Genomic DNA, 19,808 nt, shown 5'->3' with positions numbered 1-19,808 from the left:
TAATTTTTGAACTATACTTGTGTAAGTACACACAAGTGAATATTAATGAATGCAAGAAAATACTAAATTTAAGCTAAGAAAAGTTTAGAAAGGTGCTAAAAATGCATTCAGTTGCACTCGAAATACTTTTTATCCTATTATATGTACACATATCAATTGACATTATACAAATAATGCTACATTTATGAAACGATATAGGAACAACTGAAACCATATGTATGCAAAACAAATAATAAAAAATACACACTTCCACTGTAAGCCGTTATGATCAAGTGGTATTTATTGACAGTGGAACTGATACAGAGTCAAAAGGATGCGCAATACAGATTTAGCTTAGACACAGGTGAGAATAGGCAAGATTCAGTTCAGTTTATTTATTTATAAAGCACTATTAAAATAAAGCACTGACCAAAGTGCAGTACAATAATGAAGATCACAAGCTACGCACACAAAATGAGCCTTCAGACATCTTTTAAAAATATTTAGAGTAGGACAATTTCTGATGTGGAAAGGAAGACCGTTCCATCTTTTTTTGAGCTGCCACTGCAAAGGCCCGATCACCCCTTTTGCTTGTGCCTCATCCTCTGAACAACTAAAATTGATTGGTCAGAAGACCTTAAAGATTTAGCAGGGTTGTGCACCTGTAAGAGCTCTGACAGGTAAGAGAGAGCTAACCCATTCAAACACTTACATACAAATACTGGGAGCTTAAAGTCAATCCTATACTGGACTGGCTCCAGTCTAACTCTTTTAAGAAGGTTTCGGGAAATGTAGCCATTGGCCACTGGAAGCTTCTGTCACCAAGACAAATTCCCTGTGTGTGTGAGCACACTTTGCAATAAAGCTCTTTCTGATTCTGTTTCTGATTAATGTCATACACCAATCGGGCTGCGCAGTGCCGCTTTAAGTCGAGCACACATAATATGTACATGCATTTCCATCGTTTTCTGTAGATCCCAGTATCTCATACACTACAATTGGTTGATTATGTACAATGCCTGCAAGTTACTTGTCAAACTTATTATTGCTAATTTTTTATCATTACTTTTGCTGAGTATGAAAACAGGAAAACAAAGCCTAAACCTAGACATTTAAGGCAGATCCTGGCCAGGACATGTCTGGGAAAATTGTCACGTATGATCACTCTACCGATTTGGCTACCACCCTACCAACACTTACCTCTAAATTATAAAAACTTGGTAAGCCCGCCCCTACTTACAGATCAAATTTAAATCTACATTTCCAATTGTTGTTAACAGACAAACTCCCAATTATCACGTCCTAACCTCTCTGTAAGGATATCAACTAAAAGAAAACTAAAAAAGGAAAGAGGACAAGATCACACAATAGTTCCTTGCAAAAAGTGTGGAATATATTTACAGTTAACATAACAACATAACACAGTATGTACACAGTGTAGCAATCAAATATACAACAAAATATATATTTTTTTTTTTTTTTGCATGACTAATGTTGGTCTCAAAGTTGGGTTATAAAAACTAGTGGCAACACATTTAAAAAATGTATTTCTATGAGTAATGAGATATATAAATAGGGTCTCACATTTGCACTACTTAAATTCTTCCAGAATGAATGCATAACTGATTACTGAAATTCTTTTTTTGTAAACCTTCTGCCACACTGAGTAGAACTTAGAGTAGTCTCTATGGGCCTATTTACAATTGGTCACTTCATGCGTTTTCTCTCATTGGATATCTATCTGATTTGTTCAAATGTTTCCATTTACACGTGTCTTCACGTCAGCGCCGATAGCCTTATGGGTAGTGCGGGCATCTCGAGTTTGAATCCCGGCTCGAGGACCTTTCCCGATCCTAGCCCCTCTCTCTCTCCCACTTCGCAATCTATCCTATCATAATAAAGGCCAAAAATAAATCTTCTAAATCTAAAGATTTTATTCATTATCAGCTAATTTCAAGATCAAAGACTGCAACAGGAGAGAGCATCAGCACTGCCAGAAAGATAGACTAACTAGGTTAGTCTCACTACTTTTAACTACTCACTACTTTTTAATCCGTTGCGATGTGTGTTGCATTAACACTGTCAAATCTGATTATAACATGCCACATAGCCGTTAAAGCCCTCTGATGTTTATTATTATTATTATTATTTTTAAATAATAACTATATTAGTTATATTTTTGGGCTTTTTTGGGCCTTTAATGGACAGGAAGGTAGAGATAACAGGAAAGTACTGGGCGGAGAGGCAAAGGATCTTGAGGCGGGATTCGAACTCGGGTTGCTGCGAGCACAGTTGTGCTATATGTCTGCGCACTACCCACAAGGATATTTCGGGAATATTTTAGGAGAAGTAAAATTTGCATACGTGGTTTCAACAACCAGATGCATTTACATTGTCCAGCTTCTTCTAGAATGTGGCCCTGACCACCTCTTGATTTGGTTTGAGCGATCTGATTTAAATGTGTCTCAAAAGCATTTTGGAGGGTATTCCCACCAGGTCTTTTCAAGATCTGATCAGAGAAAATGCATAACGTGACCAATTGTAAACAGGCCTTTTGATATATGAAACTATTCACTTTAAAGACATATGAAATATCTTTCTGCATTGTGAAGTCCCATGTGAATGTTCACACTTCCTTTAAGGTTGAAACTCATTCCACACCGGGGGCAAGTGAAAAATTCATCTCCAGTGTGAACCTCAAGGTTTGCTTAGTTTCTGCAAGTCTTTTAACAGTAATGTGACATGTAAGACCTCTCTCTGATGAGAGTTATTACATGACTTTTAAGTGTTTCCTATTTGTGAAACTTCCACTTTGATGACATTTTCTGGAGTGTATCCTCAAGGATTGAGCTTAAGGGTTAGGTTTATCTGAAACTCTGTCCACACTGATCACATGTAAATGGCTTCTCTCTCATGAGCCAGATATGGACTTCTGCAGAAACTTCCACATTGTATGCAGGTAAAAGGTCTCTCCAGTATGACTTCAGGTTATGCTCATTAAAACTTTTTCTCTGGTGTGAAATCTCATTTGCCTGTTAAGCATGTCTTCTTAAATTAATTTATTTCGTACTGTTGGCTGGTCAAACGTCTTTCTTCAGTGTGTACTCTCATGTCCCTATTGGGAGTCCCTGTTTGAGTAAAACTTACTCCACACTGTTGGCTGGTGAAAGGTTTTTCTCCTGTATGAATTTTCATGTGGACTTTAAGGTTTCCATGGTGACGAAAACTCTTTCCACACTGAGGGCATGAGTAAGGTTTCTCTCCAGTGTGAATTCTCATGTGTCTTTTAAGGCTTCCTTTTAGACTGAAACTCTTTCCACACTGTTGGCAAGCGAAAGGGCTTTCTCTAGTGTGCACTCTCATGTGCATTTTAAGGGTTCCTTTTCGGCTGAAACTTTTTCCACACTGATGGCAGGTAAAAGGAGTTTCACCTGTATGAATTGTCATGTGGGCTTTCAGGTTTCCATGAGAATAAAAATTCCGCCCACACTGAGAGCATGTGTAAGGCTTCCTCTCACTGTGAATTCTCATGTGCCTGTTAAGGTTTCTTTTTAGATTGAAACTTTTTCCACACTGCTGGCAGGTGAAAGGGTTTTCTCCAGTGTGAGTTCTCACGTGTACCTCAAGCTTTTCATTTTGATCGAAACTCTTTTCAGACTGATGATAGGTGAAAGGGTTTTCTCCAGTGTGAGTTCTCACGTGTACCTCAAGCTTTTCATTTTGATCGAAACTCTTTCCACACTGTTGGCATTTGTGAAGCTTCTCCAAAGTGTGAATTTTCATGTGCCTATTGAGAGTTCCTTTTTGAGTAAAGCCTGCTCCACACTGTTTGTAGGTAAAAGTCCTTTCTCTTGTATGAATTTTCATGTGGAGTTTAAGGTTTCCCTTTTGATTAAAACTCTTTCCACATCGAGGGCATGAATAAGGTTTCTCTCCAGTGTGAATTCTCATATGCCTTTTAAGGCTTTCTTTTAGACGGAAACTCTTTCCACACTGTTGGCAGGTCAAAGGGTTTTCTCCAGTGTGACTTCTCATGTGTATCCCAAGCTTTTCATTTTGATCGAAACTCTTTCCACACTGCTGGCAGGTGAAAGGGTTTTCTCCAGTGTGAGTTCTCATGTGTATCTCAAGCTTTTCATTTTGATTGAAACTCTTTCCACACTGTTGGCATGTGTGAGGCTTCTCCCCAGTGTGAATTTTCATGTGCCTATTGAGAGTTCCTTTTTGAGTAAAACTTACTCCACACTGTTGGCAGGTCAAAGGGTTTTCTCCAGTGTGAGTTCTCGTGTGTATCTCAAGCTTTTCATTTTGATCAAAACTCTTTCCACACTGTTGGCAGGTCAAAGGATTTTCTCCAGTGTGAGTTCTTGTGTGTATCTCAAGCTTTTCATTTAGATCGAAACTCTTTCCAACCTGTTGGCATGTGTGAGGCTTCTCCCCAGTGTGAATTTTCATGTGCCTATTGAGAGTTCCTTTTTGAGTAAAACTTACTCCACACTGTTGGCAGGTCAAAGGGTTTTCTCTAGTGTGGCTTCTCATATGGCTATCGAGAGTCGCTTTCTGAGTGAAACTTACTCCACACTGCTGGCAGGTGAAAGGGTTTTCTCCAGTGTGAGTTCTCGTGTGTATCTCAAGCTTTTCATTTTGATCGAAACTCTTTCCACACTGTTGGCATGTGTGAAGCTTCTCCAAAGTGTGAATTTTCATGTGCCTATTGAGAGTTCCTTTTTGAGTAAAACCTGCTCCACACTGTTTGTAGATAAAAGTCCTTTCTCTTGTATGAATTTTCATGTGGAGTTTAAGGTTTCCCTTTTGATTAAAACTCTTTCCACACTGTTGGCATGAGTAAGGTTTCTCTCCAGTGTGAATTCTCATGTGTCTTTTAAGGCTTTCCTTTAAACTGAAACTCTTTCCACACTGTTGGCAGGTCAAAGGGTTTTCTCTAGTGTGGCTTCTCATATGGCTATCGAGAGCTGCTTTCTGAGTGAAACTTACTCCACACTGTTGGCAGGTGAAAGGGCGTTCTCCAGTGTGAGTTCTCACGTGTACCTCAAGCTTTTCATTTTGATCAAAACTCTTTCCAGACTGATGACAGGTGAAAGGGTTTTCTACAGTGTGAGTTCTCATGTGTACCTCAAGCTTTTCATTTTGATCAAAACTCTTTCCACACTGTTGGCATGTGTGAGGCTTCTCCCCAGTGTGAATTTTCATGTGCCTATTGAGAGTTCCTTTTTGAGTAAAACTTACTCCACACTGTTGGCAGGTCAAAGGGTTTTCTCTAGTGTGGCTTCTCATATGGCTATCGAGAGTCGCTTTCTGAGTGAAACTTACTCCACACTGCTGGCAGGTGAAAGGGTTTTCTCCAGTGTGAGTTCTCGTGTGTATCTCAAGCTTTTCATTTTGATCGAAACTCTTTCCACACTGTTGGAATGTGTGAAGCTTCTCCCCAGTGTGAATTTTCATGTGCCTATTGAGAGTTCCTTTTTGAGTAAAACCTGCTCCACACTGTTGGCAGGTGAAAGGGCTTTCCCCAGTGTGAGTTCTCATGTGTATCTCAAGCTTTTCATTTTGATCAAAACTCTTTCCACACTGTTGGCATGTGTGAAGCTTCTCCCCAGTGTGAATTTTCATGTGCCTATTGAGAGTTCCTTTTTGAGTAAAGCTTACTCCACACTGTTGGCAGTTAAGAGGGCTTTCTCCAGTGTGTAAACTCATGTGGTGATTAAGGTTTCCTTTTTGGCTGAAATGCTTTCCACACTGTTTGTAGGTAAAAGTCCTTTCTCTTGTATGAATTTTCATGTGGAGTTTAAGGTTTCCCTTTTGATTAAAACTCTTTCCACATTGAGGGCATGAATAAGGTTTCTCTCCAGTGTGAATTCTCATGTGCCTTTTAAGGCTTTCTTTTAGACTGAAACTCTTTCCACACTGTTGGCATGTGTGAGGCTTCTCCCCAGTGTGAATTTTCATGTGCTTATTGAGAGTTCCTTTTTGAGTAAAACTTACTCCACACTGTTGACAGGTAAAAGGGCTTTCTCCAGTGTGAGTTCTCACATGTACCTCAAGCTTTTCATTTTGATCGAAACTCTTTCCACCCTGTTGGCATGTGTGAGGCTTCTCCCCAGTGTGAATTTTCATGTGCCTATTGAGAGTTCCTTTTTGTGTAAAGCTTACTCCACACTGTTGGCAGGTGAAAGGGCTTTCTCCAGTGTGTACACTCATGTGGTAATTAAGGTTTCCTTTTTGGGTGAAATGTTTTCCACGCCATTTGTAGGTAAAAGTCCTTTCTCTTATATGAACTTTCATGTGGAGTTTAAGGTGTCCTTTTTGATTAAAACTCTTTCCACATCGAGGGCATGAGTAAGGTTTCTCTCCAGTGTGAATTCTCATATGCCTTTTAAGGCTTTCTTTTAGACTGAAACTCTTTCCACACTGTTGGCAGGTCAAAGGGTTTTCTCTAGTGTGACTTCTCATGTGGCTATCAAGAGTTGCTTTTTGAGTGAAAATTACTCCACACTGTTGGCAGGTGAAACGGTTTTCTCCAGTGTGATTTTTCATATGCCTGTTAAGGCTTCCTTTCTGAGTAAAACTTGCTCCACACTGCTGGCAGGTGAAATTGTTTTGTCTAGTGTGAATTCTCATGTGTACCTTGAGCTTTTCATTTTGATAAAAACTCTTTCCACACTGAGCACATGAGTAAGGTTTCTCTACAGTGTGAGTTCTCATGTGCCTTTTAAGGCTTTCTTTTAGAATGAAACTCTGTCCACACTGTTGGCAGGGGAAAGGTTTCCCTCCAGTGTGAATTCTCATATGCTTGTTAAGGCTTAATCTCCGAGTAAAACTTACTCCACACTGCTGACAGGTGAAAAGGCTTTCTCCGGTGTGTTCTCTCATGTGGTAATCAAGGTTTACTTTTTCGCTGAAATGTTTTCCACACTCTTGGCAGGTAAAAGACCTCTCTCCTGTATGAATTTTCATGTGGAGTTTAAGGTTTCCCTTTTGATGAAAACTCTTTCCACACTGAGGGCATGAGTAAGGTTTCTCTCCAGTGTGAATTCTCATATGCCTGTAAAGGTTTCTATTTGAACAGAAACTCTTTCCACACTGTTGGCATGTGAGAGGGTTTTCTCTAGTGTGACTTCTCATGTGGCTATCAAGAGTGGCTTTTTGAATGAAACTTACTCCACACTCTTGGCACGAGTAAGGTTTCTTTCCACTGTGAATTCGCATGTGCCTTTTAAGGCTTCCTTTCTGAGTAAAACTTACTCCACACTGCTGGTAGATGAAAGGACTCTCCCTAGTGTGTACTCTAATGTGATAATCAAGGTTTCTTTTTCCTTCAAAACATTTTCCACACTGTTGGCAGGTGAAAGGGCTTTCTCCTGCATGAATTTTCATGTGGACTTTCAGGTTTCGACGTTGATAAAAATTCTGTCCACACTGCTGGCATTTATAAGACTTCTCACTGGCGTGAATTCTCATGTGCCTGTTAAGAACTCCTTTTTGACTGAAACTCTTTCCACACTGTTGGCAAGTGTAAGGTTTCTCTCCAGTGTGAACTCTCATGTGGATTGTCAGGTTTCTATGGTGATTGAAATGCTTTCCACACTGAAAGCAGGTTAAATTACTTCTACTTTCTATCTGTTTTTTAATTATTTTTGGTGAGGAAGTCTGTGTAGTCTGTGAGCAACTGAAAGATTTTCCTTCAGTTATGAAACCATGATGGTTCTCATACTGATCTTTCTCCTCCATTTCATTCAGTTCTTTATTCTCCTCTTTCAGTGCAGTGAGGTCTAAGGCAAAAAAAACAAAAAACAATTATAACAGACAACAAAAACATTGTTAATTGTAAATGTAAAAACATCAAAATTAATGTGTGTTAATGTGCTACTGAAAAAGGTGTAGCATGTATTCTCAGAACCTCTTAAATATTGTTTTTATCTAATCGGTATTGGCCAGCCTAAGTCTGATCCTTTATTATGCAAGATGTCATACAAGTTTCATGCAGAAGGTGGTGGTATGCAACTTCAAATAGGTTTGTCAATCTCCATTAAAAGGAAAAGACGACATTCAAGAACTACTGAGGTCTGTTCTAGCATGTGTCACATGTTCAAGCTTCTGCTTAATTAAAAAAATTACTCAACATATCAGTTACAGTATGTACTGTTTACATTAATCCGTTGTCACACTATCTGAGACACTGTTGTCATAAACCATTAGTGGCTCTGTTTTGCTCCGGACTTAACTAAATGAATGGCATTCTGACCGTGTGAACTTCATGCTTTTTAATTTATTTCCACTTTTTGTGTCCACTTTAATGCGATCTGATGAGCATTAGCTGCTTCCAGTGCTCCCTGCCTGTGTTTTCTCTATCTGTGATCGCTGTTATGACTAGGAAGATCATTCGCTGTTCACTCATATTACGTGTTCACCCTATCTTTTCTGATGCTGAACTTCCATTAGATTTTCGCATTCTGTTCTGTATTCAACAAAGTCAAACAACAAACCCTTTTTAAACATGACACATGAAGCTAATAAACAAGATTATCACTAGAGGGCACATATTCAAAACAAACAAACAAAAAAAACACAAAGTTTGATGATGGCATGATTAAGTGTGGAATCACGGAACTTGTCATCTTTATACCCACAGCTGATGCAATTCGACTAGACTTGGCAATAAATCATGTTTATGGATGAGCTAATGTATTAAAGACTTAGTAACGTCACTGTAGTATAAAGCTGGGTGGGACTGAAAGCTGTGGAAGTGAAACGAGGAGGTTTGACGAAATAAATTATCATTAGATGTAAATAAAACTAAATGCATGAAACTTGGTAACTGTAAAAAAAAAAAAAAAGTACATAAGTTCATATAAAATGTACAATAAACTTCCTAGAAGCATTTCAGTACTAAATAAATCAAAGTATGTTTGTACCACAAACCACTGCACATGCTTTACGGTGTACTGATATTACCAAATTTAAACAATTGTTTAAAGATTTAGGGCAATACTTATAAATGTAAACTATAATCACTTACATTGCAAAAAAAGAGCTACAAGTATAATTTATAATACTGTGAAAAGAGGTCGCTGGAGCGTTGATGGTGTACGACATCACTGGCAAGTGATGCAATGACAAGGGATGGGCCACTAGTTAAAACGCTCCCTGGATTTAAACATCTGAAATAAATGTAAGTACACAAGTCAGCAAAATATATCACTGTTCTAGTGGGTTTGGGATATTTTAATGAAAAATCTTGTGTCTTTAAAGTTGTATGTCATGTATCTCAGCTGGGTGTTATGACCGTTTATATCGTTTCCACAATTAAAAATCTATTATCTATTTATCAACAACGATAATTAGACAATATTTTGCGGAGTGTTACTGTGCAGATATCATAACGGAGAAGTCTACTACCAGAACGATAATTTACAGATAATGTACTCACCCCCTTGCCATCCAAGATGTTCATGCCTTTCTTTCCTCGTAGAGAAAACATTGTAAAAAAAATTGTTACATTGTAAAAACAGAAAATTGTATTTTTTTTTTTTTTTTTAATGAAAATAACTGATCGTTTTGCTAGAAACCATTCTTCCTTGGCTGGGATCGTTTACAACCACATTTGAGATTGTCTGAAGCCGCATTTAAACTGCATTTTGGAAGTTCCAACTTGGGGCACCATATCAGTCCACTATATGGAGAAAAATGCTGAAAATTTTCCTCAAAAAACATACTTCCTTTATAACTGATGAAAGAAAGGCATGAACATCTTGGCTGACAAGAGGGTGTGTACATTATCTGTAAATTTTTGTTCTGGAAGTGGACTTCTCCTTTAAGGATTACTGTGGACAGCTGACTCCTAAAGTTTTTGATATTCTTCATATTCTGTGTGGTCAGTTCACAGCAGTGATAGAAATACTTTTCCAATAAGTTTAAATTGATTTGTACCTTTTATGGCCATTTTTACCTTTATAAGGACATTTTTTCCTAAAAGTGTGTATTGACTTTTGAATCAAATTTGTACATTTAACCAGTCAATTACAATAATAATACATTTAGGCTGTTACTAAACAAATGAAATCAGTATCAACAAAATTCATCTGTGCAGAAGCTGCATATGAAGTGCATTTAGTTGTATTTACACGTTAATGCTTATTGAGACATAGAATGCTTTAAACTGCAATTACAAACTCATAAATGTTTTGATATTTTTATCATAAAACATTGAATACTGCTATTTGAAATCATTTAAAACATAAAAAGATACTTCAAATGTGAGATGAAATCAGCAAGTCACTGTTGAATCATTCTGTTGATTCAATCAGGAACAAAACAGTCATCTTGCTCAGAGACAAACCCTGTGTATGTATGGATGTAAATCTAAATCCCACCCTCAGCGCAATCAGATGTACCGGTACTTAGGTAGAAACCGATACATAGGACATAAAATACTTATTTTAAAGAAAAACTTCAGATAAACTTACAGGCTTTTGCATCTAAACTCTTCATATGGAGAGTTTGGTTCCGAAAAGCAATAAACGCCATTTTTTTTACAAAATTTAGTTCCTGCCAAAATCAGTATTGTATCTGGTCGGTATTAAAAAAGCAGTTTTTAATTCTACCCAGAAAGTGATATCCGCCGTGTTATTGTGTCATGTTTTCACCCTATCTGTCCAAACCGCAACAAACGCCAGTCTCCCTTCTTTGCAAAATGCGATTCATCCGCTCAGCCAATCACAGAGCGCCATTTCACGCATTGTAAACAGTAAAGGCTCCGCACCCTGAATACACCCTGCATCCATAGTTTTCAACACTGAGTAATGTATCACAGACATATCTGACGAATCCTCTCATAAAGTATAGAGAGAGTGTAAAAAAGAGATTCACTGTGCAGTGTAGAGAGCTTTGTTGATTATAAAGGAACTTTGTGAGATCACGATTAACTAAGATGAGTGACAGCTTTTAATGATTTTTAAGGGAGTTTGTAGATGAGATACTGATTTAATACAATGGTTAAATAAACAAGAAGTTAATATTACATTACATACATTGTCTGACTAGAACACTATTGCCTGATTTTGCTCTATTTCATCTAAAAAAGTCACAACTGAGCTACTGCGCATCTCCATTCAAACACAGCTGTGTTTCCTTTATGAATGAACATGCTTTTCTAAACTGATCTAGTGAGTCAATGAATCAATTACCCATTCATAAAGACTGTCACTTGCATTATTCCTAAATGAATCAGCTGTTCGAAAGAAATCAAATGAATGATATGAATCAGTAATTAATACCACCACCTACTGGCAGCTTTAGTTTAATTTTTAAAGTTATTTAAATCATTTAATATTTCTATATTCAAAATTTTATACTTATACTTTTATACTTAAAACATTGATCTCAACATGAATTTATGAATTTGACTGCATGCATACCACGTCTGAGCCTCATTAAACATAAAAATACACCTACAAGCCACTTTTGTGTTCTTCTGTGCCACCTCTGTAGTACAAATTAATTTTGTTAATACTGATTTAATTTGATTAGTAACTTATTCTTATTCTCTCGTTTTAATTAGAAATTTTAAAAAGCTTATATATACATATATATATATAAAAAAATATATATTGACATAAAAGATGATATACTTTTAATAAAGTTAAAAAAAAAATGCCATTACAAAGGTTATAGTGGTTTTCATCTAGCCACTTTCTTGGTAAAGAAAACATTTTTACTCAAATTAATCAAAATAGATTTATAGCGTTTTGGAACCGACCTTTTTGTGTATACACACACACACACACACACACACACACACACACACACACACACAGTTCATCACTTTAAAAACCAGTCTGCTCCTATTATGATTATTCAGCCCCAGGCAATTTAAGTTAACATAATCTCACTAATTTGATTGGTTCAGTGAGTCAAAACAATATCAGCCCTTAATGTCAATCATGGATCAAATCGATCCACCATGGCAAACAGCGAATATATTTGTGGGGGTTTTTTAAGGCATTTGAGGTGTTGAGCTTTCCCCGGTGCATAACGGACATGTCACAATTATATTTTCATATGTAAATGTTAGAAAGGCATGCAAATAAATCCATTTGGCTGTCAGGAGTGAGTGAGTGAAAGAGCACTGCTTCTTGCATGTGTGCTAAACAGACAGAACGCAATAGAACAGCAAAATAATTTTGAGTAAAATATACATTTTGCTCAAATATTTATTGTTGGACATTAAATATGACACATGTACAATTTTAATCCGACATATAAATGTATTATGATAGTAATAACTGTAAATCAAATGGAAGCTGGCTAACACAGCCCTAAGTAGGCTACTAGCTCAAATGAGTTTAAGTGTATTCCTCTTAAAGGAGAAGTCCACTTCCAAAATAAAGATTCACATATAATGTACCCCACTGTCATCCAAGATGTTCTTGTCTTTCGTCAGTAGTAAAGAAGTTGTTTTTCGAGGAAAACATTTCAGCATTTTTCTCCATATAATGGACTGATATGGTGCCCCGATTTTGAACTTTCAAAATACAGTTTAAATGTGGCTTCAAACTATCACAAATGCGGTTGTGAATGATCCCAGCCGAGGAAGAAGGGTCTTATTTAGCCAAACGATCAGTTATTTTCATTAAAAAAAAAATAATTTAATTACTTTTAAATCTCAAACGCTCATCTTGTCTTACTCTGCCTGAACTCTGTGTATTCTGGCTCAAGACAGTTAGGGTTTGTCGAAAACTTGTATACGAAAAAAAACATTTTCTCCCTCAACTTCAAAAATCATTTCAAAATCATCCTACATCGCTGCAGAAGTACAGACACAGTCTTTGCAAAGTGAACATGCAAAGAAGATCAAACACCCTTAACAAAAAAGGTAAAGAGTGAGATAGGACAATTTTGAAGTTGAGGGAGAACAGGTGATGGGAGTTTTTCGACATACCCGAACTGTCATGAACCGGAACAAAAACAGTTCAGGCAAAGCAAGACAAGATGAGCGTTTGACATTAAAAAGTATACTTTCTTTTTTGTGAAAATAACCAATAGTTTTGCTAGATAAAACCTTTCTTTCTCAGCTGAGATCGTTTACAACCGCATTTGGGATCATCTGAAGCCGCATTTAAACTGCATTTTGGAAGTTCAAATTTGGGGCACCATATCAGTCCACTATATGGAGAAAAATGCTGAAATGTTTTCCTCAAAAAAACAACTTCTTTACAACTGAAGAAAGAAAGAAAGACATGAACATCTTGGATGACAAGGGGGTGAGTAAATTATATGTGAATCTTTGTTTTGGAAATAGACTTCTCCTTTAAATGTAGTCTGTTTTCTATTATTTATTTTAAATTTTGAATGTAACTGATTTTAACTTTTAATTTAGTGTTTTCAGTGCTTTAATGCTTTAAAAAGCAATTTTAGATTGTAATGTGCTAATGGCCTACTAATAACCATAAAGGTACAGCTGTCATAAGACCAGAGAGAAAGGCTGCATTGCTAGAAACTGCTGTTAAACTGAATGCACAAGTAGTATCTATGTTAAAATGCTAACATTTAACATTTAAGTACATTAAATACAATTAGACATAGCCTATATTTTTGTTTATTTGATTGCATTTTCTGTATATTTTATTTTTGAACTGATACGCAAAACATTTCATGGTAATTATTTTATAACTCTCTAACATTATAGATGAGATGTTACAACTGTGTCAATTCTCACATCACGCTAAAAACTATAAGTCCATATACCAAACCGACCTGCATCAAACTAAATAGTCCAAGAAGAAGTCGTTAGAAAAATGGTGAGAACACAACAAAAGGTTGAATGGTTTTAAAAAATATATACATTCAACCAGTTCCTCTTTCTTTCAAGTGTTCATGTAATGATGTTTCCTCTCCCAGTTAAAAAATAACAACAACACATGACTTCCTCACTATAGTAATCAATTATAAGACATCTTCATGACATTATAACTATGTGTGATGGCAAGCCAAAGTAGCAGCAGGCAAATATTATACATTCATGCAAATATGTTATATGGTGACAGCTACGTCACAGAAGTCATTTCAGGCTAGTGTTTTCTGTTTGAGCGTGACGGGTCATTCGTGAACAATTCATTCACTGTGTCTGTCATGTGACAAATGAACGAATAATTTGGTAACCAAATAAGTTCCTTATAACTTATCTTCTGTTATTTTTATCTAACAACTTATAATGGTTTTGAAATTCAGAATGCACTCAAGACCGTACGTGAACGTGTTTAATGAATTTGGCTGTTAAAACAACATTTATTTTGGAAGTAGGTCCTTCTCAAGGCTGGAATACACTACCTGAAAATCTGAGCAGATGTTAAAACACTAGGTATACACTTGCCAACTTTGTAAATCGCTACAGAAGAAAAGCTGGGCATCATACACTACTACACTTTCATGTCATTCCAATCATAACAAACTCATGATGAGATTATAATAACACTGTTTTAACACTGTTGTCATGTCAGTGGGTTGAAACAACCTCAATAACGTAATATTTAGCCCCTGGAATGCTTTTTAACGTTAAATGCAATTGGGCTACTTTTGAGTAGCATTTGTGCAGGATTTGTGAAAACCTGGCAACCCTTATAAGAATCCTTGCAATGCATTGAGAATGAAAACCAACCTGTTTGTTCCTCGAAATCTTTTTGTGTAATACTGAACACTTCTTCAATCCTGAAGTCTTCGTTCTCCTCTTTAATAAACGCCATGTTCCTGTGTGTTTGTACACCCTGTCGTGATTAAGATGAGAATAATTAACAAAAAATACATGCAAACGAAATTTCTCAATCGGAGCTAAAAACAAGCAAACCAAAAAACGCAATTTATATACACAGTTCCCATTTGTTTAATTATTATTTACATTTATTTCATGACAATATAATGTGTTTTCATCAAAACATTCACAGTAGAACTTACTACGCGTTTGTTGTCGTCGTTGCTTTACACTGTTTTGACTAGCAAACGTCCAGCGATTACAAACAGAGAGTCATTTTGGAGCGAAATTGTTTCAATTTCGTTTTTAAAAGGCTTCTTTCTCCATCACTACTTGGCAGTGACCGAATTGGTGTTTACTAAACTGATTTACGATATATATGCAGCGAAATGAGACGCAATCGCTCTGTTCCTCGCGCTTAACATACACAAGATAACGTTCTTTAATATTAAAGTATTACATAAACAATAGTTAACGCATGTAGTTCACTACGGTTCGTAATGATTTAGATACTTTAAATGAACGAAAACACAGTACAAACCTTTCCTCAGAGCACAGACGCAGGAGCGCGGCGCAGCCTTGTGACGTCACGTCGTCAGACCAAAATAAAAGTCCTGTCTATACAAATTCACATACAGATAATAAGATACAGGATTAATTCAAGGAATAGCTAGCGGGTTCCCAAAGCTATCAATACCAATGAAAGCTTTTAAATGTGTGAAGAGAAGTGCTCACCATTCATAACACCAACTGCAAAACATTTCACTGTCTTCGTATTAAAGTATTAGAATAAAAACTATATTTAAGAATGTGTATATATCAAATTTAAAAGTGATCTAACGATTTTATTTAAAACTGAATCTCCCTTTCTCCCCAGAAAAAAAAAACATAAATCAAATGTAAGATTTATTCAGTTAAAATGGTGTGGTTAAAATATTAAAGTGCCTTGACTATAAAGTATTACATTGATGGTGGGTTTAAAACATTTTGACTAAATGTGACCCTGGATCACAAAGCCAGTCATTTTAAGGGTCATAAGGGTCATTTTTTCTTTATACATTTATACATAATACGAAAGCTGAATAAATAAGCTTTTCATTGATGTATAGTTTGTTAGGATAGGACAATATTTGGTAGAGATACAACTATTTAAAAATCAGGAATCTGAGGGTGCAAAAAATCAAAATATTGAGAAAATCACCTTTAAAGTTCTTCAAATAATGTTCTTAACAATGTATATGACTAATCAAAAATTAAGTTTTCATACATTTACAGTAGGAATTTTACAAAATATCTTTATGGAACATGATCTTTACTTAATTTCCTAATGATTTTTGCCATAAAAGAAAAATCAATAATTTTGACCCCATACAATGTATTTTTGGCTATTGCTACAAATAAACCCCAGCGACTTAACACTGGTTTTGTGGTCCAGGGTCAGAAATAAGAAACTTAAAATTTTTATGTCTGTGCTGTGTTTTTAGTTGTAACCCTACGTGGAAGTGCTCTATATTGGTGTCTTTCACCGTTTCTTTGCCTTTTCATGTTTTTGTGTTTTAAAGAAAATTAAATTCACCTTCCTTTTGCTCATGTCAGGCTCTCGCTGATCATTCACATCTTATAGCAGTGTGTAACAGTAATATATTCAAGAAAATCAAAATTGATTTCTCTGAGTTAAATTTTGAACATGAGCACATACTGAATTGAACTTTTCAATGCTGTGCATAAATGTTACAATATTAGTGAAGTTATTGTTTGGGGAAAAAAAAAACACCTACAATATCCAATGACATGTGAGACCCAGAATTGTATCTTTAGCAGATTCTTGATTGAGATCAAACTGTGGCTCTGCAGTCATGAAGTCTGACTAAAGCAGTGAACCGCTGTAGATTTATTTAGATTTCGGGAGGCCGTCCTTACAGGTGAAGACAGAGCAAACAAAACACTTCAAGGATACAAGTAGTTGTATGAAGTGCTCAGACTCGGAGTTTCAGGAGCTCATCAGCATATCTACAGCACTCGTTATCATAGACAATAAAGAAAACTCCACACCTTCAGCTGCTGCGTTCACACTCAACTCAGGTGATGATCAGCTGGAACAATAAGAAGCCATTAAAGAAATGAGACGGAAACATCAACGGATGACAAACTCACTTTTGTATTCACATACCCCTAAAGCAAAAGAGATTCATTTAAAAATGCAAACAACATTCATCGGTCTGCTGATGTTTTAAGGCTATGATTTACCTTTCAAAATAATAGTTTTTGCAGTGATGTAAAATATAAATACATTTGTCTTGATTTTGAGTGGATTAATAAATGTATTGATGTGCCTTTGTTAGAAAATAAACAAGTATTTAAATTCATACAGCATCACACCTACTAACCATGCAGTTACCAGCAATGCAGAAATATCACATTATGGTACTTATTATTAATGTCACAATTCTTACAGGCTTCCCTTACAAAAAAGAAGTTAATTCAAGTGTGCTATTAGTATACTTCTTTTAAACTCAAAATTGGAAAGTATACTTAAAGTATACTTTTTATGTACTTCTCAGAAATGTGGTTTATATACTTCTTAGAAATATGCTTAAAATGAAATTTAAAGTATACCTGATTTATACTTAGAAAAAATATATTTGAGCTATACTTGTTCTGAGAATCTGTGTTTTCATTGTTATACACTAGGGGCGCTATTGCACATCTTCTGTACAGAATTTCCAAAACACAAGCGAAGAAGAAACCGAAATGCCTCCACGTGTAAAATAACACAATCATCAGACATAAAACAGCATCAAAACCATAGATGTGTAAAACTGTATAACGTTATGGAATAAAATGTCAACCATGAAGAGGTAATAATGACTGTCAAGCTTTGGGGTGTTGATCAACTCCATGTCTGTTTTGATTATCATCAATAGTCTTTTTTTTTTTTTTTTTTTAGCTTTTTGTTCAAAATATTGTTTATTTATTTATTATTTGTTTATGCAACTTACTCACATTCAAGTGTTTATCAAAAAAAAAAAAAAAAGAATGCATGAATCTAGAATAAATGTTTTTGTCTACAAGCAGATAGCCTGATCTTTCCTGAGTTGTTTTGTATGTTCAGATATTCATATAACAAAATACATACAAATTAATACGTAGATAGGAACATCATAGTATACTCAAAGTATGATGTAAAGTTCACCTAAAGAAAACTTAACGAGAATATTTGTAGTATAAAACTATTAAACTAGTAATTTACTGTACTTCAAAGTGTACTAAAATGCATAAAAAAGTATTTAATTAGTAAACTATCAGTATACCTATAAGTTCACTTTTAATATACCTGCAGTACAAACTAAAAACATAGATATTAACTAGTTTTGTAATCTGGGTTTACTTCTGTTATACTTAAAAGTATACTTTTATATTCTAGAAAGTGGCCAATTTAGTCCCAAGGAGTAATGAAATAGTACACTTCAATGTGTACTACTAGTGTAGGAGCCAAATGTAATTTTTTTAACCACTAGATGGCGGTGTGTGTAGGTCAAATGACATTTAAACCTCATGATTGTGTGTGTGTGTGGATGAACAGGTGGTGGGAATACATGGTTCTTACGGTCGTCGAGCCATGAATCTATGTGTTTCTATTGTAAAATGCCTGTCTTTAATTAAACAAGCAAAGTAAGAGACGTACTTGGTGTGGATAATGACTTTATTTCCAACTGACGAGTAAAGAACATTTCATCACCTGTTCCTGGGCGGATAGAAAGCCACAACAACTAGTACACTGACATTTGTATACTTACTACATAAAGTATACTTTAACTTTATTTAAGTATACTTAAAATAAAATAAAAAAAATAAAATAAAGGTATACTTCTTTCTGGTATGGGTATTTATATTAAATATAATATAAATAAAGAAGGGTGATTTAAAGAAAATAAGTCACTTCTATAAAGACATCGAGTTTTATTATTATTATTAGTTTTGTTGTTGATGGAATACCATAAAGCCATGGTAAAGCCATACTACAGATAACTCTGGATTGGCAATAACAAAATAGAATTAAATAGGTCTAATAAACTGTAATTCAAGTAAACTATTAATTCAATAATTGTGAGCCTGCAGTGTACTGTAATATTAATGTTGTTATGTGCATTTGCAGTAATAAATTCAACCAGGAATCTTCATAATATGAAAGATCATATTACAAAACAGTTGGATCATGCAGGTTTGCACATGCAGGAACATGTGTTGTTTTCAGTGAGTGTTTGTAACATCATGCTCTACTAGTTAAAGTATTTATTTAGAAATATACTTTATAATAATATTAATAGAATTCTTAGGTTAAAACTGCAAAAATATATATATATTTTTTAAATACATAGTGATCTTACAGACACGTTCATGAAGGTGTATTCCTACAGTAAACTAATGTGTCCTAATTATTTTCAATAACTCCATTAAAATGTCTATTAGATTATATTATCTGAACTGAAGTGTTTACATTAACACTTGTACATTGTTCATTAAGAGCTGTTCGGAGGTCTCCAGACAGTGAAATGTGATTATTTAAAATAGTAATGCACTTTTGATGTAATAAAAATCTGGTTTGTTCTTTCAGATTTATTTTTTGACAATAAAATAAGTATTACATCAATAAAAATCACTCTTTGTTAAAGTTTACAACATTTTTGTACGTCATTCAAGTAAACGTAATTTGGGGGTTTTGAAAAATCCCGACCAGTAAGTTGTGTAAATAAGTATTTCAGAGTAATTATTTGTTTAAAAACAACAACAACAACAAAAAACTATATATTACCTAAGAGAAATTAGGTGCTTCTCCTTAGATGCTGAGATGTGAACTGTTGCTGTCAAAATGTTGTTTAAACATTTGTGCAAGCGCAGGGCTCACACTCTTCATATACAGTATGAAAACCAAACTTTTATCCAAAGCAACTTACAAGTTACGACAATAGATGCAATCAAAACCAACCAAAGGGTAATAATATGTAAGCGTTGTGACACGTCTCAGTTAGCCTAGAATTTAAGCAAGGGGGTTTTTTTATAATAA

General features: G+C 35.3%; 2 protein-coding genes across 9 annotated transcripts in view; both read right to left on the bottom strand.

Annotated features, from left to right (window-relative positions):
- Positions 1–15,327, bottom strand: part of LOC127163662 (gastrula zinc finger protein XlCGF8.2DB-like) — a 43,734-nt gene extending 28,407 nt beyond the window's left edge. The window contains exon 1 of the mRNA XM_051106963.1: positions 15,285–15,327. The gene's annotated coding sequence lies outside the window, so the exon portion shown is untranslated. The remainder of the gene's footprint in view (positions 1–15,284) is intronic.
- Positions 265–15,334, bottom strand: LOC127163661 (zinc finger protein 721). Of its 8 annotated transcripts, none has more exons than XM_051106953.1 (4): positions 15,285–15,334; positions 14,654–14,759; positions 4,393–7,769; positions 265–4,308 (listed from the first exon to the last, which is right to left on the bottom strand). In XM_051106953.1, the coding sequence occupies exons 2-4, from the start codon at positions 14,736–14,738 to the stop codon at positions 3,034–3,036; spliced, it is 4,737 nt and encodes a 1,578-aa protein (XP_050962910.1). In that variant the 5' UTR covers positions 14,739–14,759; positions 15,285–15,334; the 3' UTR covers positions 265–3,033. The 8 variants fall into 8 exon arrangements, with proteins under 8 accessions (XP_050962910.1, XP_050962912.1, XP_050962911.1 ...); XM_051106955.1 differs by having other exon boundaries at positions 265–4,608; positions 5,029–7,769; XM_051106954.1 differs by having other exon boundaries at positions 265–5,028; positions 5,113–7,769.
- Between the last annotated feature and the right edge of the window lie 4,474 nt (positions 15,335–19,808).

This window comes from Labeo rohita, chromosome 4, assembly GCF_022985175.1.
Source record: "Labeo rohita strain BAU-BD-2019 chromosome 4, IGBB_LRoh.1.0, whole genome shotgun sequence".
In the NCBI taxonomy this organism is placed as follows: Eukaryota; Metazoa; Chordata; class Actinopteri; order Cypriniformes; family Cyprinidae; genus Labeo; species Labeo rohita.
This window is presented reverse-complemented; position numbering and strand designations above follow the sequence as displayed.

Excerpts from the sequence above, each read along its gene's own strand:
- LOC127163661 (XM_051106951.1), bottom strand. The coding sequence starts at position 14,738 with ATGGCGTTTATTAAAGAGGAGAACGAAGACTTCAGGATTGAAGAAGTG. Across the intron at positions 7,770-14,653 it reads AGATTTCGAGGAACAAACAG|ACCTCACTGCACTGAAAGAG; the intron begins GTTGGTTTTCAT and ends TTTTTGCCTTAG.